General features: G+C 42.7%; 1 protein-coding gene across 1 annotated transcript in view; it reads left to right on the top strand.

The window, feature by feature from the left end:
- The first annotated feature begins 1,074 nt into the window (after positions 1-1,074).
- Positions 1,075-21,690, top strand: part of LOC144827831 (uromodulin-like) — a 242,742-nt gene continuing 222,126 nt past the window's right edge. Inside the window, exon 1 of the mRNA XM_078685997.1 lies at positions 1,075-1,432. Within this exon, the coding sequence (XP_078542123.1) occupies positions 1,075-1,432 (358 nt within the window). The remainder of the gene's footprint in view (positions 1,433-21,690) is intronic.

The following is a 21,690-nucleotide window of genomic DNA, read 5'->3' on the forward strand; positions in this document are numbered from 1 at the left end:
GAAGCAAAATGTCGTCAGCCAAGAAGGCTGGTTGAGACCCCAGGTATTGACAAGGAAGATGTTGTGACTGGCCGTACGTTTCAGGTCTTCTCTTCTACAGCTAACTCCAAGATTCATGCATCCCCGAACTGAGTTCCCCAGGGGTATTTTCTTAGTCGTTTGTTGTTAATATTTATGTTCGATCTCTGGCAACGATCCTTGATGAAGCTGGGATGTCGTTATTTTCATACGCTTCAGCATTTCTCTTGCGGCCGCCATTTTATAGGCTCGAGATGACGCGAATACCAGTTCTCCTCACAACCGGAGTTTAATTAAGCCATGCTCCCCCTATTATAAATGGACTGTAGTGTTAATGTTCCTTTTTGGCTTTTTTATTATTTTTAAGGCAGCGGACATGCTATTTCTTTTTAACAAGGCACATTTCTGATTGCCTTTGTGCTCCTCAGCAGTATCTGTTATGTTGGTGATGTTATTATACGCTGAGCTACTTTGTTCCTTGGTTGGCGCATACATGACTATTCATATATGCAGACTTATTTGTTCAATGCGCCCACAATTTGCAGCACACTGCTTCTCTTTCAAGGCTGTACCTACATACTACGCTGCAGAGCTTATTTACGCCATGCTCCTCATGCTGCCAACGGAATGAAGTGGCAATGTTTCATTTGGCTGCAGACGTGTTAATTCTTTTCACAAGATATATTTTTTTACTTTCTTGGAGCTCCTTTGCAGTGTCTATTTTGCAGAGGATACTATTACACGCCGTGCTACTTTTTCCCTGGATTGTTGCATAACTGTTCTTCTACATATGCGGATCTATCTTTCACTGCACCCACATTTTGGAGTATAACGCTTTCACTTCACGGCTGCAGGCGCCTATAGAGATTTTTTTTCTCTTTCTGGGACTCTAATTATCAATCACATGGCACTTCCGGAGTTGTTCCTGGGGGTCGTAAGGAGCCTTCAATTAATACCGGCAAATGTCAGAAAAAAGATCCTTTGTCTCCAACTAAATCTCCTCTTCCCATTACGTTGGAGGATATTATGGATTAACTACGTCTTATCCGTCCATTTATGTCAGATACCACAACCACTCTCCAAAGAATTGAAGAAAAAGGGTCTTGCCTGGACATAAGACTATCGGATGTTGAACAAAAAATTAGTGATGCTCTGGATGTCATCGCAAAAGTTGACACTCTCACTAAGGAAGTCCACCTTCTGAAAAAATCCACAGAGGATTTGAAAAATCGGAATTGCCGCAATAATTTACGAATTTATGGTATTCCAGAAAGTTCAGAAGGCTCCGACATGATTAACTTCCTGAAAACTCAGGTTTTACAGATTCTTGGACTCCCAAAGACCGTTGACTTGAATATCCAGAAAGCCCACAGGCTAGGTCCTCAAAATGACTCTTCAGCTACCAAACCAACAGGTATCATAGCCTATTTTTGTTGTACTCTGATTTAATGACTATTCTCAATGCGGCTAAACAACATAAGCAGATGCTTTGGTCTGGACATACGATTTTTTTCAGTCAAGATGTTTCCAAGCAAACTGCCACCAGACGCAAGGAATTCTTAGATCTTCGGCCAGCTTTGAAGTCAAGGAATGCTCGTTACGGCCTCATACACCCCTGCTTCTTAAAAGTAACTTACAAGGAAAGAACTTTTTCATTCGATGATCCAGATGACCTCCAGAAGTTCATCCATATTCATCAGGAAGAGCAGATGGAACTGAGCAAACATTAATTGTATTTTTCTGGTTCATGTTCTTGGCTTCCTTTTGTTCTCTGCCTTTGGTTAATGCTTTTGCCCTGTATTTCGGTTAATTGGTCTATGTTTTCTTGTCTGTTTTAGGTTCAATCTTTGTTATGGTCGTGGATTCATGTGTGTACCATTCATATCTTTGCTTGTTTGACACATTTCATTGATGTGCACCCCCTTACCCTGGTAAGTTCCCTTTTTATATTGTCTTATAGCTCTGCCTGTTTCGCATGTCTTGTTTGGATATTTATTTCCTTCAAATTACCCTCAAATTTATTGTCGATTCTGTCCTAGTTCCCCTCCCAGTGATACGGTTGTCTTGGTCCCTTCTTTTCGCCCCCACCCTTCTCATTGCTTGTTCTTCTTTCTTTGTGTATTATGACTGAAGCTCCTGGCCTTCTTGTCATCTCCTCTGTTTTTACTCTTTTGGGAGTTTTTACTCCCGATTCTCTCATTTTATCTCATTCCTATGTTAATTTTACTTCCGTCTACTTCTTTTTCCTCAGCAACAGTTTTTCCATTCACCTTTTCTTATTCTCTTTTTTTTCCTGGTACTCTGCATTTTTAACTTCTACCGCTTTGATTGATTGATTGATTGTGGGTTTCTAAAGCGCTGGAATCGACTCCCGAAGGAGTATCTCTGCGCTGTAGACCGCTGGGGAACCCATCCTGACTTTCCCTGTGAGATGGTCCCTACTGGGTTTCTCCAAGGTGAAACCAGGCATCCCCGGGGTATGTGGGGGGCCGTTGTGGAGATGAGGCAAGCTAATGCCCAGAGTTGCCGAGTGTGATCCCTAGTTAGAGTAGGCACCGAAGCGAGAATTATCGAGTCCGTTGACCCTGGTTCAAGACCCTGCCGCATCAGGAATTGAACCATGGTCCCGGGCCGTCCTCTGCTCCCGGATCTGCCGCCTCTAACCAGTGAGCCACACCACGCTTTCATGTTTTAATTTGGACCTTGCATTTGTGGTGGTCACTAATGTTTCTTTTCTATCCTTTTGCTATTCTGAGTATTTTTCTCTTTTTAACCTCTTACTCTCACTTTTTTCATTTTCTCTTTTTCTTTCTTAACTGGTCTATGCTTTTTTTACTATTCCATTTCTCATTATGAATGGTCTTCGAATCATTTCATGGAATGTTAAGGGTCTTCGAAACCCTATTAAAAAGCAACGTATTTTGTCTCATTTGGCTCGTTTGAAATGTCAAGTGGCTTTGTTGCAAGAAACAGATCTTTCTTCTAAGGATATATCTTCACTGCGTAAACAATGGGTAGGAGAAGCCTTTTGCTCCTCTGCTGTAAGCAACAAGAATGGTGTTGTCATTTTATTTCATAAATCGTTGTCTGTTCAAATACAAAATTAAATTTCTGACTCTAATGGTAGAGGGTTGTTTCTAGATAGTATTGTAAATAATGTTCATCTTTCTTTTTGTAATGTTTATGGTCCCAACAGCGTTGATTTAACCTTCTGGAATGTCTTTTCTTGACTTTTCTCCTCTCATGTGAATGAGGATTTTATTGTGGGTGGTGATTGTACCCAACTTATGGATCCCGTTCTGGACAGTAAGTCACAAGCATGATATGTTCCCAATAAAATACAAAAAATCATTTCACAAATCCATATTCTCCAGAGGCCTTATAGACTCATGAAGAATTTCTCATCCCGATTCCCTACAATTTCCTTTTTTTTCTCCAGTGCATGCATCACACTCCCGCATTGACTAAATTTTTCTCTCACTCCACGCCTTTCAATTTATGACTAACTCTGAAATAAGTTCTTTTCTCATTTCGGATCATGCCCCCGTTATCTTAGATATGGATTACCCTTCACCCATTTCTGCCTCTCATCGCTGGTGTTTCAAAAATTCATTACTCCTTGACCCCCTTTTTACTGATCATTTTGCGGATTTTATTGGTGAATTTTTTGGCAACAACCCGAACACTGCCTCAGATGTTCAGATGCCTTCAAGTCCGCTGCACGAGGCTTTGTTATAGACTTTGTATCCCGGAAAAAGAAAAAAGCCCTCAGCCAAGCATCTCACATTCTTCAACACATTAAGGACCTTGAGCACCTCTATTTTACTACTGATTCCCCTGACACTTTATCTTCCCTCATCAAAGCTAAAATGCAGTATAATAAACACTCCTGGGACTCCCCCTCTAACCAACTTCTTAAATGTAATGCCAAAATGTATGGTGGACGTAATAAAGCTGGCAAATCGCTTGCAAACTATCTTAAAATTAAAAAACAGAAATCCAAGATTGTTGTCATTAAAGATTCTCAGGGGGTTTCGCAGTCTTCGGATGCCAATATTCTTGATTGTTTTGTTCAATATTATTCTTCCCTTTACACACCTGAATCCAACCCTTCTCCAGAGCAAATTGATTCCTTTTTTCAATCTATCTCTAAATCCCCTAATAAACTTGTAGACCTTTCCTCCCTTGATGTTCCTATATCGGAGAAGGAGATTGTTGCTGCGATTTCTCTACTTCCCAAGGACAAAACTCCTGGTCCAGATGGTTTTAAGGTGCGCTTTTTTCTTCATTTTAAAACAGTTCTAGTACCATATTTACTTACTTTATTTAATCACTTCCTTGCCACAGGTAAATCCAGAGGTTCCTTTACGCAGGCAATGCTTTGCCTACTCCCTAAAAAGGACAAAGATCCTTCCCTCTGCAAAAATTATAGGACCATTTCTCTTATAAACACAGACTGTAAAATATATGCAAAAGTTTTAGCTATTCGTATTAATAAAGTCATCCCTGATTTAGTCAACATATATCAATCTGGTTTTGTTAAAGGTAGCTCTATCACTGATAATTCAAGAACCCTTCTTAATATTATACATCTTGCTGCCAAGATGGATTCTCCCGTTGCAGCTATCACAATAGATGCTGAGAAAGCTTTCGATCGAGTCAACTGGGATTTTACGTTCGGAGCGCTTAGATGGCATGGTTTAAGTCCGCATATTGTTAGGTATATTCAATTGTTATACTCCGATCCTAAAACTTCTATTTCAGTCAAAGGGGCACAATCAAACTACTTTTCCCTTCATAGAGGAACCAGGCAAGGATGCCCTCTCTCCCCTCTTCTCTTTATTCTTGCTTTAGAACCTTTCTTGGAAAAAATAAGAACTTCTTCCTCCTACTCCGAATTCGTATACAGGGATGTTGAAATCAAATGTACCACGTATGCGGATGATATTTTACTTTACATTTCCAATCCAACTGTTTCCTGACCTGCACTTTTTTCTCTACTCCATGATTATTCTTTGGTATCTGGCTATAAAGTGAATATTGCCAATTTCGAAGTCCTTCCTTTCAACAAGTTTTGTCTTTCCCATATGTTTGAGGGATCTGGGTTTGAATGGAATCCCGGGTTTGTTAAATGTTTGGGTATTCTATACGCTAATACCATCAGAGAAACCATCACAATTATTCATTCGGATATACTTAAAAAAATCTCTTCACTCATTGAAGGTTCGTCCCCCCTTTTTCTTTCTTGGTGGGGCCGAATGGCGACTCTTGAAATGATGCTACTCCCTATTGTTAATTTTTACCTTTCTATGCTTCCAATCACCCTTCCCCACTATTTTTTCACAACCATTAATCGCCTCAGTGAAATTTTTATGGAATAATCACAAAGCTAGGGTTTCCCTTTTTCGTCTCCAGCAACCCAGGAACTTAGGTGGTGTCAACTTTCCTAATATCTCTTGTTTTCACTCTGCCTTTAGATATTTTAGTACTTTAGATATTTGCTTTATATTAAGGTTTGGTCATGAAGAATCGCTAGTTAATAGACACAAGCGAGAAACATGTTGACTGAGTAAAAGCACCAACTGGAACGGAATTCCCTACTGGAAGCATGACATTCCAGTGAGTACCTTTCAGGCTTATTTTAATTAGAGCAGGGGACCCCAGAATAAATTCTCTCATGGCACCCCTAGCTTTATTTTAAACTCACACTTACACGTCTACTCTCTCTTGGCCCCACACCCGCACTTCATCTAAATGGCAGTTGGATAGAAGATCTCTCCTAAAGAGCCCCTATTCGAGGTGTCGCCTGTTGGGTATTGCACCGCCGACCCAACGCGGAGCAGCCCAGATGATGAAGCATGACACCTGAAAGGGTGTGTGAGGGCACTACATCCAACAAAATGGATGCCCAACGGTAGGACTCTCCGAGACCTTCCAACATCCTACAAACTCCAGTGACACGCACCTTCCTGAATAATATTTAGGAACAGCCCAGCAATCCTTGTATTTCCTCGCTTGTTGAGGGCACCGCTGTGGAGTGGTGATTGCCCTTACCTTAATACCTCTCCCTTTTGTTGTAAAATATACTAGATGCAATGTTCACATTGCCGTACAAACATGGGTCTTCTCTCTGGAAAGGTTTCCCTCCGAATGTGTAAAAACAGGTTGCAGTTGCAATATTAAAGTACACGATTTCCACAAGTGCAGCTGTGTGTAGCATGTTATGTCTAGGTGCGAGAGACTGATCAGAAAAGAATAACATGGGGCATTACTGTTTAACCTTGAACATCGTGAGCAGACTAAACCTCAGAGCACAGCAAAATACTTGCAGGGTAGACAGTTCTCATGTGAAGAGGGGCACAAACAAAGTCTTGTTAAATATATGCTCGGAGTGTCTTGTGCATAAGTAGCCTCATAACAGTGAAGCTCATGCTAACTTAGCAAATGTTGACAATGGACCTATAAGCCTTCTTACAGCAGCCCTCATCCTTCTGGACCTTTGGGCCACCTTCAATTCCGTCTTCCATCACACCTTAGTCCTGAGACTCCACGACGCCGGCATTCATGCCAAGGCCCTCGACTGGATCCACTCATTCCTCACTGGTCGAACACAGCGAGTCAGACCACCTCCGTTCCTCTCCGTACCCATGGAGATCAGCTGCTTAGTTCCCAAGGGCTCCTCCCTGATCCCCACCCTCTTCAACATCTACATGGCTCCTCTTGTGGCCGTCATCAGGAACTACAGACTCAACATTGTCTCCTACGCCAACAACACCCAACAGATCCTCTCCCTTACCAACAAACCCACAACCACCAGAAATAACTCCCACAGCTGGAAGAAGGCTGTTGTCAACTGAATAAAAACCAGTTGCCTCTAACTCAACTCGGACAAGAATGAAGTCCTTGTACTAGGATCCACCCCCTCAGCTCTGGGTGACTCCTGATGGCCCTCCTCATTCGGAACTCCACTCAGCCCTACGCACCGAGCATGAAACCATGACATCATTCTGGACTCCTCCCTCACAATGAGCCACTAGATCAATGCCGTCTCCTCATCATGCTTCCACATGCTTCGAAATACATTCAGATGTATCCCCAAGGAATCCAGAAAAACAGTCACCCACGCACGTTTCCGCAGCAAACTCGACTATGGCAGCACACTCTATACCGGTGTCACCCAGAAACACAGAACATCCAAAATACCGCAGCCAGACTGGTCCTCGACATCCCTGCCACAGCCATATCACTAAACATCTCTAAGAACTCCACAGGCTCCCAGTCTACAAAAGAAGCACCTTGAAGCTCCTCATGCACACCTGCAAAGCCATGCACAAATCAGGACCGGCATACCTGAACCATTTCCTCTTATACCACATACCCACCAAACACATCTGCTCCGATATTTGCAGGTCTGCAGGACAGAGGCAGTGGGACCTGGGACAACAGATAGATGCACTGCAGAGAGTAGGGGCTAAAGTGCAGTAGATTCCCTGCAAAGCTTAATGTCATGTCACCAAACAAACAATGTAGTAACCTTAGTAAATGAGCTGTCCATGGATGTGAACTAGGTGATTCATTTATAGAGGAATGCAGCTCCAGTCACCAGCAGGTAGAAGCCCAGATCAACAGTTACTAATCTGAACCAAACAGCATTGCATGGACCCTCCACAGGCACATTCCTAGGTCACAGCAGCTGATTACTTTAAAATACTGCAGTGTACTCTCAAGCTAACAACAGATTCACAACAGGAGCAAAACAATATCACACAGTGTAACATATACTATAGAAAAACACCCTCACGGGAACATTCTACACAACAAACATGCACAAGAAAACAAACCATGGCAACGGGCTCATCACCAGCACTCAGCTGCATAAAGCATCATCAAATTACTGCATATCATTTTTATGAGTCCTAAAACATGAGGATGCAAGTAGGGAATGTCTCCGATAATAATTCACAGATTATTCCTCTTCAAGCATTCCCTTGCATAACTTAAAAATCCATTTATTTACTCACATACCCAATATTTTAGTGACAAAGAAATCTGACCACAAGCCAGACAGGGCATGCTACTAAAAGTCTCTAGTGACAGCTAGTATATGATTGAACCGCCAAATTGTTCACAAATCCCCAACCGAAATGCAGGGCTCAGAGTATATCCTGGCACTGAAGCAGTAGTGGACTTTAGAAGATTTACATTAGCATCAGCCCTTATGCTGCTGCTGTGCTGCCTCTAGACCTCATTTACAACAAGGGGTGGTGATGGACAGAGTCTCTGAATTAAGCAGAGTACTCTCACCCAGTCAAGAGATCAGGGCTAGATCCAACACCGTTTTTTAGCTCATTGCACCATCCCAGTTTCAGAACCTGGCTGTATGCAAATTAGTCTGTCCCTGGCCCAGTGCATCATGGGAACAGGGCAGACCAGACTACAAAAGCCAATTCTTACACTGGGAAGGAAACAAGCTTCCGGGGACCGGTTTCTGCCATTTCAGGCGTCTTCGGCCCGGCTTGCTTGAATCCTGATGGTGCAATGAGCAAGGGACTCACATCTGAGTATACCCTTCCACGCTTAGGGTGGACAAAATTATTTACAACAAGGGGTGGTGATGGACAGAGTCTCTGAATTAAGCAGAGTACTCTCACCCAGTCAAGAGATCAGGGCTAGATCCAACACCGTTTTTTAGCTCATTGCACCATCCCAGTTTCAGAACCTGGCTGTATGCAAATTAGTCTGTCCCTGGCCCAGTGCATCATGGGAACAGGGCAGACCAGACTACAAAAGCCAATTCTTACACTGGGAAGGAAACAAGCTTCCGGGGACCGGTTTCTGCCATTTCAGGCGTCTTCGGCCCGGCTTGCTTGAATCCTGATGGTGCAATGAGCAAGGGACTCACATCTGAGTATACCCTTCCACGCTTAGGGTGGACAAAATTATTTACAACAAGGGGTGGTGATGGACAGAGTCTCTGAATTAAGCAGAGTACTCTCACCCAGTCAAGAGATCAGGGCTAGATCCAACACCGTTTTTTAGCTCATTGCACCATCCCAGTTTCAGAACCTGGCTGTATGCAAATTAGTCTGTCCCTGGCCCAGTGCATCATGGGAACAGGGCAGACCAGACTACAAAAGCCAATTCTTACACTGGGAAGGAAACAAGCTTCCGGGGACCGGTTTCTGCCATTTCAGGCGTCTTCGGCCCGGCTTGCTTGAATCCTGATGGTGCAATGAGCAAGGGACTCACATCTGAGTATACCCTTCCACGCTTAGGGTGGACAAAATTATTTACAACAAGGGGTGGTGATGGACAGAGTCTCTGAATTAAGCAGAGTACTCTCACCCAGTCAAGAGATCAGGGCTAGATCCAACACCGTTTTTTAGCTCATTGCACCATCCCAGTTTCAGAACCTGGCTGTATGCAAATTAGTCTGTCCCTGGCCCAGTGCATCATGGGAACAGGGCAGACCAGACTACAAAAGCCAATTCTTACACTGGGAAGGAAACAAGCTTCCGGGGACCGGTTTCTGCCATTTCAGGCGTCTTCGGCCCGGCTTGCTTGAATCCTGATGGTGCAATGAGCAAGGGACTCACATCTGAGTATACCCTTCCACGCTTAGGGTGGACAAAATTATTTACAACAAGGGGTGGTGATGGACAGAGTCTCTGAATTAAGCAGAGTACTCTCACCCAGTCAAGAGATCAGGGCTAGATCCAACACCGTTTTTTAGCTCATTGCACCATCCCAGTTTCAGAACCTGGCTGTATGCAAATTAGTCTGTCCCTGGCCCAGTGCATCATGGGAACAGGGCAGACCAGACTACAAAAGCCAATTCTTACACTGGGAAGGAAACAAGCTTCCGGGGACCGGTTTCTGCCATTTCAGGCGTCTTCGGCCCGGCTTGCTTGAATCCTGATGGTGCAATGAGCAAGGGACTCACATCTGAGTATACCCTTCCACGCTTAGGGTGGACAAAATTATTTACAACAAGGGGTGGTGATGGACAGAGTCTCTGAATTAAGCAGAGTACTCTCACCCAGTCAAGAGATCAGGGCTAGATCCAACACCGTTTTTTAGCTCATTGCACCATCCCAGTTTCAGAACCTGGCTGTATGCAAATTAGTCTGTCCCTGGCCCAGTGCATCATGGGAACAGGGCAGACCAGACTACAAAAGCCAATTCTTACACTGGGAAGGAAACAAGCTTCCGGGGACCGGTTTCTGCCATTTCAGGCGTCTTCGGCCCGGCTTGCTTGAATCCTGATGGTGCAATGAGCAAGGGACTCACATCTGAGTATACCCTTCCACGCTTAGGGTGGACAAAATTATTTACAACAAGGGGTGGTGATGGACAGAGTCTCTGAATTAAGCAGAGTACTCTCACCCAGTCAAGAGATCAGGGCTAGATCCAACACCGTTTTTAGACCTCAGCCCCTCCTCCACCCCACAGCGCACAAGACAGGCAGTATCCCCAGCACACATGGCAAATGTTACCTTAACTTATCTTAGGCAAGAGTCCAGAGCACACAATAAGTATAAATAGACTGGTTTGTCTTAGAGTAGTGATAGTAGGGATGGACCGGAAAAAAAGCGTATCGTTTTCAAAGGTTTTATTCACCCACAGTGTTCCCAATCTGGGAATCACTGTAAACACAAATCAAGCCGACACGTGTTTCGTCACAACATATGGCTGTGATTCTTCAGGGCTGGAAGAAAACAATCAGAAATAATTAAGAGGTCATAAAAAAGGGGGCGGGATGTTGCATTATAAGTGTAAGAGGGAACACCCGTGAAGTGGAAACCAACACAGAAGGGGTAGGAACAGGAAAACTTTTTTCGTGTTTTTCGTAGTTTATTTAGCAAAACATTACTGTAAATACCTAGTGTCAAGGACAGAACCAATGTGTGGTGACTTTCGGCGCAGTCGGTGTAAAAGTAGGTCAACAGTCTAGGTATACGTCACATACTTGATCTAGTGCATGTCTGCAGTGAGGCAAAAGAATTGGTATAGGAACACATAATCAAAATCAGCGGTACATATAGCCAGTTACCAGAAGACACACATAAGTGTGTCAATTGTACAATTATCAACTATGCTTTAGTTTAGAGGAAAAAGAGTACTCTCAGATGAAATAATACTATTAATAATACAACATATGTGAGGTTTTCCTCTAACCAAGAAGCACCAATCGAAAATATCCTCTTAAAATCTCATTGACCATTACCCTACCGTAACAAGTTGTGCGCCATTCTTCTGAACACTCTAAAAACCAATTCACAGGATTCTCATCTTAACTTATCTTGTCAAATCACCATTTCTATTCTCAGAGTCTCCAGAGCAATCATCTTGGCCAGTGTTTGCCAAAAGTTAGTTCTTGGTCGACCACATTTGAATTACACCATTGATAATTGATAAGACCCTCTTTACACCTTTGACAAGACCCTCTTTACACCATTGATAATTGATAAGATCCTCTTTACACCTTTGACAAGACCCTCTTTATACCTTTGACAAGACCCTCTTCACTCCTTTATCAAGTCCCTCTTTACATCTTTGACAAGACCCTCTTTACTTCTTTGACAAGACCCTCTTTACATATTTGATGAGGCCTTCTCTACTTCTTTGACAAGACCCTCTTTACATCTTGAACAAGACCGGCTTTACTTTTTTGACAAGACCCTCTTACACCGTTGAAAATACCCTCTTTTCACCTTTGACAAGAACCTTGTACACCTTTGACAAGACCCTCCCTACACTTTTGACAAGACTCTCTTTACACCTTTGACAAGACCCTCTTTACAGCTCTGGCGAGACTATCTTTACATCTTTAACAAGACCCTCTTTACGAGACCCTCTTCACAACTTTGACAAGACCCTCTTTACACTTTTGACTACACCCTCTTTTTTTACGAGACCCTCTTTACATCTTTGGTGAAACTTTCTTAACACCTTGACAAGACCTTCCTTACTTCTTTGACAAGACTGTCTTTACTTCTTTGATGAGGCCCTCTTTACACCTTTAACAAGGCCCTCTTTACATATTTGACAAGACCACCTTTGCACCTTTGACAATACACTCTTTACACCTTTGACAAGACCCACTTTACACCTTTGACTAGACCATCTTTATACCTTTGAAAAGACCCTCTTTACACCTTTGACAAGACCCTCCTTACATCTTTGACAAGACCCTCTTTACTCCTTTGACAAGACACTCTTTCCACCTTTGCCGAGACTCTCTTTACACCTTTGACAAAACCCTCTAACCACCTTTGACAAGACACTTTTTACACCTTTGACTAGACCCTTTTACCACTTTTGACAAGACCCACTTCCCACCTTTGACAATACCCTCTTTACACCTTTGACAAAACCCTCTAACCACTCTTGACAAGACACTTTTTACACTATTGACTAGACCCTTTTACTACCTTTGTCAAGACCCTCTTTACACTTTTGATGAGACCCTCTTTACACTTTGACAAGACCCTCTTTACATCTTTGACAAAACCCTCTTACCATCTTTGACAAGACCCTTGTACATATTTGACATGACCATCTTGCCACCTTTGACGAGACCCTCTTTACACTTTGACGAGACTCTCTTTACATCTTTGACAAAAGAAACCCTCTTACCATCTTTGACAAGACCCTCCTACCACCTTTGACAACACCATCTTTACACCTTTGACAAGCCCCTCTTCACACCTTTGACAAGACCCTCGTACACATTTTACATGACCTCCTTGCCATCTTTGACAAGACCCTCCTACCACCTTTGACAACACCATCTTTACACCTTTGACAAGCCCCTCTTCACACCTTTGACAAGACCCTCGTACACATTTTACATGACCTCCTTGCCATCTTTGACAAGACCCTCTTACCACTTTTTGTAGTGTAGTTCCTATATCCCTAATAGGCTCTGCGCATTGGAATAATATACACTATAGATTTGACATAGGACTGAGGTCAGTATGTCTCTATTGAGTATGCTAAACTTAATTGTGTATGCCAGCTAACTCAGAGGTCACTAGAAACTTTCTCGAATAAACAAGAAGGGATTAGTCTCTGACAACCGCATAAACATGGCAACTTTGTTTCCCTTGGAGTCAGAACAATCTTCAGAGTCGTGAAAATAATAGATAACTATTTCACTCAGTTAATCGTGCATGCTTCCTTTCTACAGAAGTGCATAGAAATAGTGAAACGGGCGTTTTCAATAAAAGGCTTTATTGAACAGTCTTATTTCTCATGAAAGAGATATGAACTTCTACAATCATAAGACAGAATGTGAAGTTTAATGTGTACAGCGTTAGCAGTAATATTAAATAATATTGTAATAGCATGATTTGAGGCTATTACCTATTCATAAAAATACATACATAAATACACAGGCTAAACTACTCAACTGGTGCTTCTAAAATAAGCCTACCCCAGTGTACCTAACCTAGGTCTAGTACGAGGGAAGAAGTAGGTGTTGAATTTAGTTTCACCTAGAATTGCCAAAGGTTTCTCTAGGTTCTAATCAGCTCCATACCTTAGAATGAGAGAGGTTGGTATCTCTTTCCCGGGACTCGATTTCCCAACACCCCGCAACGGGAGTCAGAAACACTGGAGCTGAATTCTCAGCTGGAGGATGTCAGCTTCTGGTCAGTGCATCAGCTGGGGAGTTGGCTTCCTTCGGAACTTGCTGTGGCGAGCTGCTTCGTTCAAGTAGGTACTGCACCGAACCACACGTGCTTTGCCATAGCAAGTGAAGGTATATTTATACCTTGAAGGTGTTAAGGAATTCCTGTATTGACGTTAAAGTCAGGCATATGAACGTCATGAATGAACCCCTAAGGAATAGATGTTCATGCATAGTAAATGAGTTCTTGGAGAAATCAATATTCAAGCAGAAGGCTTAAGAGTCTGGTTTTCCAAGAAATTATTGTGACGTGAATGAACGGATGTGAGTAGCCATGCCTGTATTTGGGTAGCATGGACTATGCCTATATAAGGGCAACGGCAATTATACCTATATAAGGGCATGAATTGGGAAATGCATACGGAATATAAATCGAAACACAACACTTTGACAAGACCCTCTTATCACCTTTGACGAGAACCTCTTCCCACCTTTGATAAGACCCTCTTCCCACCTTTGACAAGACCCTCGTACACCTTTGACAAGACCCTCTTGCCACCTTTGACAAGACCCTCTTTACACTTTTGATGAGACCCTCTTTACATCTTTGACAAGACCCTCTTTACACCTTTGACAAGACCCTCTTCCCATCTTTGATAAGACCCTCTTCCCACCTTTGACAAGACCCTCGTACACCTTTGACAAGAACCTCTTGCCACCTTTGACAAGACCCTCTTTACACCTTTGACAAGACCCTCTTTACACTTTTGATGAGACCCTCTTTACTTCATTGACAAAACCCTCCATACACCTTTAACAAGACCCGCTTTACACATTTGAGTAGACCCTCTTCACTTCATTGACAAGACCATCTTTACACCGTTGACAAGACCCTATTTACACCTTTGACAAGACCATCTTTACACCTTTGACAAGACCCTCTTTACATGTTTGACGAGACCCTCTTTACTTCCTTGACAAGTCCCTCTTTACACCTTTAAAAAGACCATCTTTACATCTTTGAGTAGACCACCTTTACTTCCTTGACGAGATTCTCTTAACACCTTTCACAATACCCTCTTTACACCTTTAACAAGACCCTCCTTGCAGCTTTAATAAGACCTCTGTACCACCTTTGACGAGACTATCTTTACATTTTTGACTAGACCATCTTTACACTTTTGATAAGACCCTCTTTACATCTTTGACAGTGGTATTTAGAGGCAACACTGAACCCAGCCCTCCACACCTGCAATGGGCACTACAACGCGACGCTACTCGCCGCTTTTCCTTTAGCTCCTGTGTGACCTATGACTTCAGTGCCCCATCCTACTACGCTACCAGAGGCCACAACAAAAACTATCCTGTAGCAACAAAAATACCCTTCCCTCCTTCCATACGAGGCCTGTGTTGGTGAAGTGCGTGCATCAAAGTGGCAAATTGTTCCTTAAGGGCAAACTCATATGTGAAGCAGCCTTTCCTAGTCAAAAATTCAGCAGTGTCTTCGTCACCGTTTCAAGACAGCACAAATTATGTCTTAAATGTGTCTACTCGGAAGAGGAGCTTAATTGTTGCTATTTGAGGGCTTGACAGCGTAATAGGATCTGCATGGGAAAAAGGGCCTGTGGGTGCCCAGAGCCTACATCATCCTGCTGAGCCAGCTCTGCTGCATGTCACTTTCTCAATACTCACGAAGATGTGAGGAAATCACGCCACTAACTTTGCCCAAGTTCCTGCCCTGAGGTCAGTGGTAAGGATGGCGTCTTAAAGGGGACACAACCAGGGCTTAAACATCGTCTAACAAAAAATTGTGTCTCAAATGATGTTCACAAAAATACTGCACAACTGGAGTTAGGAAAAGAACATCTACACCCAATGGAGTGATATTTTTGCAAACAATCATTAATATACAATATATGTGCCACGTATATCTTTATTATTAATATTTCTATATAGAACCAGTTCAAAGTACCCACATAAAGACATGTGGGGCTAAATTAGCCCTGCCCTTTAGATGACATAAGGATACAGAAAGGCTAGTGGTTGCAGAGACTTCTAAGCCTCATCCTGGTCACACATCCTGGTCTACATTCTGTCCTATTTAATGTGGGTTGAGAGGTCTGCCATGTGCATCATGAACACAGAGGGAGAGCTGAAATGGGGCTCACTCCAAATTAGACATATATGCTGCAAACTGCATCAGCAGTGTCGGCGGCCCCAAGTGGGGCTTGGGCACAGGTCTCTGCAGTGGGGATGGGGCAGGGGCAGGCATTGTCCCCGAGATCGAGACTGCCCCACTGTGAGGCCAAGAGGGACACTTGGAGGCCTGTGTTCTGGTGGTAACCCAGCTGGAGGTCTCCTTAGATCATTGTGGCCCAAATGCACCTCAGAGGGATTTAATAGGGTTCTGAAGATTCACAGCAGGAAATTCCCGAAAACCCTTAATCTGCTCCAGCAGATCTGATGGGCCCAGAAACTCATGTGGAGTCGGAACCATAGCAGGAATGGGTTCTGCTAAAGGAGACTGAGATCACATCTTCAAACATATCCTGACGTCTGCCGAACTTCTCTTGGCAAGACCCATTATCTAAATTCCAAGGGCCGAAAGGTCGCCATTTGGGATTATGGGCCGGCCTCCAACTGATCTCCACTATTTCAAAACTCTGTACAGCCTAGACTTTTGGAACTATAAAACAACTCGGCGTCATCACTCACTATCCTACCAGCACCTGATTTTCTCTACTCAAACTACGTTTTCCATCTGTGTTGTTTAACTACAGATCAGCTACATGTTTATACTTGATTTAGTGTGAGATAAGAGGTAACTAAAGCAACCACAACCACACCACAACGAAAAGGATAGCTTTAGCACTAGAAAGCACATAAACGACACTTCAGAAAACAAAAGGAAAGATGTGGGGAACCAAACACAGGAGAAAGAATACCATCAAATGCATTTCAAGCCACATTAGATCGTAAGGAGCACAGGACAGATCAGAGGGTAAAATTGTGGCCTACTTTGGACACCACTTCCCGCCATAAATATTCATCTGCATTACACTCAACTTTCATTTTATAACTATGGAAGCCACACAGCAACCCATCCCATCACAGAAAACATAAACAAACAATATACCCTTAAACTCTAAAATATTTAAATAATATATCTAACATTTTTAATATAATTTAAAATATATTGTTTAGCAGGGCCTGAGCAGGGAACTTTCAGAGGATGCTGAGGCATGCAGCTCCTCCAGTGCTCTTTAAGACCCTCTTTATATCTCTGATAAGACCATCTTTACACCTTTGACAAGACCCTCTTTACACCTTTGACAAGACTCTCTTTGCACCTTTGTCAAGACCCTGTTTGCACCTTTGACAAGACCCTCTTTGCACCTTTGACAACACCCTGTTTACACCTTTGATAAGACCCTCTTTACACCTTTGATGAGACCCACTTTACATCTTTGATAAGACCCTCTTTACATCTTTGATAAGACCCTCTTTACACCTTTGGCAAGACCCTCTTTGCACCTTTGACAAGACCCTGTTCGCACCTTTGACAGGACCCTCTTTACACCTTTGACAAGACCCTCTTTGCACCTTTGACAAGACCCTCTTTGCACCTTTGACAACACCCTGTTTACACCTTTGATAAGACCCACTTTACATCTTTGATAAGACCCTCTTTACATCTTTGATAAGACCCTCTTTACACCTTTGGCAAGACCCTCTTTGCACCTATGCCAAGACCCTGATCGCACCTTTGACAAGACACTCTTTACACCTTTGACGAGACCCTCTTTATATCTTTGACAAGACCCTCTTTACACCTTTGACAAGACCCTCTTTACACCTTTGACGAGACCCTCTTTACATCTTTGACAAGACCCTCTTTACACCTTTGATAAGACCCTCTTTACACCTTTGATAAGACCCTCTTTACATCTTTGACAGTGTTAGTTAGCGGCAATACTGATCCCAGCCCTCCACGCTTGCAATGGGCACAACAACCTGCCGCTACTCACCTCTTTTCCTTTAACTCCTGTGTGACCTATGACTTCAGTGCCCCATCCTACTATGCTACCAGAGGCAACAACAAAAAACTATTCCATAGCATCAAAAATAACCTTTCCTCTTTCCATACGAGCCCTGAAAATAAAAAGAAATGAAATGAAAATAGAGCTTATAAAGCACGTGGCTACTCCAGGGAGTGTCCCAGCGCTGCTGCACCGAGGGAACAGAGAAATCAGGGATCTGAAGCCAGCACACGAGAGCAGGGCAAGGCCTAGTGGTAAAAAAAGCCAAGTTTTCAACTGTCTCCTGAAAGCAAGCAGGTCCTGTACCATCCTAAGATAAGGGGGTAAACTATTCCACAGGCGGGCGGCTAGCATTTGAAAAGAGCACCCGCCCACCCGAGAATGGGCAAAACTAAAAATACGTATATGTCCTTGCCCAGAGGACCTCAGGGCGCAGGTGGACACGTCATGGTGCACCCGTTTCCTCAAATAAACGGCACTCGTACCATGAACTGCCCTGAACGCCGAAAACAGGGCTTTACATTTTTAAATTGAATCCTCTTATGAATTGGGTGCCAGTGCAAAGTTTTTAGATGCGAAGACATATGTGCTCTGGGCCCCACCATAAGAAGGGTCCCGGCTGCAGCATTTTGAGCCACCTGAAGACGGTTAAGTAGATACTCAGGAAGACCCAAATATAACACATTGACATAGTCAAGCCTTGAGATGATCAAGGCCTGAACTACCGTCTTCCGGTGCTCTACAGGCAGCATAGGTTGAAAGTTACGTAACATTTTCAACAAGCCAAAACATGTACCAAGCACAGTCTGAATTTGGGCCTTCATAGTTAGCAAAGCATCTAACTTTACTCCTAGATTGTGTAGAAGTGTGTGCATCAAAGTGGCAAAGTGTGTCTTAAGGGCAAGCTCATATGTGAAGCAGCCTTTCCTAGTCATAAGTTCAGCAGTGTCCTCTTCACCGTTTAAAGACAAATGGAGGAGCTTGCGGCGGCGGCGGCAAGATGGCCGCGACCTGAGGAGGCTCCGCAGAATCTGCACACCTCTTTCCACGAAGGAACTGCTAATTGGCTCGGTTCCCGCTTCTGGCTGGAGATTACGATGTCGGAAACTGCCTGGAACATTTTGGTGTGTTTTTCGACTATTGGAGCTTGAAGACAGGTGTGTTCTCTTCAATTTTGCTACTCTGCTCCTTTAGCATTTCTCTTGCGGCCGCCATTTTATAGGCTCGAGATGACGCGGATACCAGTTCTCCTCATAAACGGAGTTTAATTAAGCCATGCTCCCCCTATTATAAATGGACTGTAGTGTCAATGTTCCATTTTGGCTTTTTTTTTATTTTTAAGGCAGCGGACGTGCTACTTCTTTTTAACAAGGCACATTTCTGATTGACTTCGTGCTCCTCAGCAGTATCTGTTATGTCAGTGATGTTATTATACGCTGAGCTACTTTGTTCCTTGGTTGGCACATACATGACTTTTCATATATGCAGACTTATTTGTTCAATGCGCCCGCAATTTGCAGCACACTGCTTCTCTTTCAAGGCTGTACCTACATACTACGCTGCAGAACTTATTTACGCCATGCTCCTCATGCTGCCAACGGAATGAAGTGGCAATGTTTCTTTTGGCTGCAGACGTGTTAATTCTTTTCACAAGATATATTTTTTTACTTTCTTGGAGCTTCTTAGCAGTGTCTATTTTGCAGAGGATACTATTACACGGCATGCTACTTTTTCCCTGGATTGTTGCATAACTGTTCTTCTACATATGCGGATCTATCTTTCACTGCGCCCACATTTTGCAGTATAACGCTTCCACTTCAAGGCTGCAGGCGCCTATAGAGATTTTTTTTCTCTTAAGGTGACTCTAATTATCAATCCACTATGGATCTCACGCAACCAAATAATTCACATGGCACTTCCGGAGTTGTTCCTGGGGGTCGTAAGGAGCCTTCAATTAATACCGGCAAACGTCAGAAAAAAGATCCTTCATCTCCAACTAAATCTCCTCTTCCCATTACGTTGGAGGATATTATGGATGAACTACGTCTTATCCATCCATTTATGTCAGATACCACAACCACTATCCAAAGAATTGAAGAAAAATGGTCTGGCCTGGACATAAGACTATCGGATGTTGAACAAAAAATTAGTGATGCTCAGGATGTCATCGCAAAAGTTGACACTCTCACTAAGGAAGTCCACCTTCTGAAAAAATCAGAATCGCCGCAATAATTTACGAATTTATGGAATTCCAGAAGGTTCAGAAGGCTCCGACATGATTAACTTCCTGAAAACTCAGGTCTTACAGATTCTTTGACTCGCAAAGACCGTTGACTTCAATATCCAGAAAGCCCACAGGCTAGGTCCTCAAAATGCCTCTTCAGCTACCAAACCAAGAGGTATCATAGCCTATTTTTGGTTGTACTCTGATTTAATGACTATTCTCAACACGGCTAAACAACATAAGCAGATATTTTGGTCTGGACATAAGATTTTTTACAGTCAAGATGTTTCCAAGCAAACTGGCGCCAGACGCAAGGAATTCTTAGATCTTCGGCCAGCTTTGAAGTCAATGAATGCTCATTACGGCCTCATACACCCCTGCTTCTTTAAAGTAACTTACAAGGAAAGAACGTTTTCATTCGACGATCCAGCTGACTTCCGGAAGTTCATCCATACTCATCGGGAAGAGCAGATGGAACTGAGCAAACATTAATTGTATTTTTCTGTTTCATGTTCTTGGCTTCCTTTTGTTCTCTGCCTTTGGTTAATGCTTTTGCCCTGTATTTCGGTTAATTGGTCTATGTTTTGTTGTCTGTTTTAGGTTCGATCTTTGTTATGGTTGCGGATTCTTGTGTGTACCATTCGTATATTTGCTTGTTTGACACATTTCATTGATGTGCACCCCCTTACCCTGGTAAGTTCCCCTTTTATATTGTCTTATAGCTCTGCCAGTTTCACATGTCTTGTTTGGATATTTCTTTCCTTCATATTACCCTACAATTTATTGTCGATTCTGTCCTTGTTCCCCTCCCAGTGTTACGGTTGTCTTGTTCCCTTCTTTCCGCCCCCCCTCCCTTGTCATTGCTTGTTCTTCTTTCTTAGTGTATTATGACTAAAACTCCTTGCCTTCTTGTCATCTCCTCTGTTTTTACTATTTTTGGAGTTATTACTTCCTATTCTCTCATTTTATTTCATTCCTATGTTAATTATACTTCCCTCTACTTCTTTTTCCTCTGCAACAGTTTTTCTATTCACCTTTTCTTATTCTCTTTTTTTTCCCTGTTACTCTGCATTGTTAACTTCTACCGCTTTCATGTTTTAATTTGGACCTTGCATTTGTGGTGGTCACTGTTTCTTTTCTATCCTTTTGATATTCTGAGTATTTTTATCTTTTTAACCGCTTACTCTCACTTTTTTTCATTTTCTCTTTTTCTTTCTTAACTGTTCTATGCGTTTTTTATTATTCCATTTTAATTTCTCATTATGAATGGTCTTCGAATCATTTAATGGAATATTAAGGGTCTTCGAAACCCTATTAAAAAGCAACGTATTTTGTCTCATTTGGCTCGTTTGAAATGTCAAGTGGCTTTGTTGCAAGAAACACATCTTTCTTCAAAGGATATATCTTCACTGCTTAAACAATGGGTAGGAGAAGCCTTTTGCTCCTCTGCTGTTAACAACCAGAATGGTGTTGTCATTTTATTTCATAAATCGTTGTCTGTTCAAATACAAAATGAAATTTCTGACTCTAATGGTAGATGGTTGTTTCTAGATAGCATTGTAAATAATGTTCATCTTTCTTTTTGTAATGTTTATGGTCCCAGCGGTGTTGATTTAACCTTCTGGAATGACTTTTCTTGACTTCTCTCCTCTCATGTGAATGAGGATTTGATTGTGGGTGGTGATTCTAACCAACTTATGGATCCCGTTCTGAACCGTAAGTCACAAGCATGATATGTTCCCAATAAAATGCAAAAATCATTTCACAAATCCATC

The sequence above is a fragment of the Lissotriton helveticus genome, chromosome 4_1 (genome assembly GCF_964261635.1).
Source record: "Lissotriton helveticus chromosome 4_1, aLisHel1.1, whole genome shotgun sequence".
Lineage (NCBI taxonomy): Eukaryota > Metazoa > Chordata > Amphibia > Caudata > Salamandridae > Lissotriton > Lissotriton helveticus.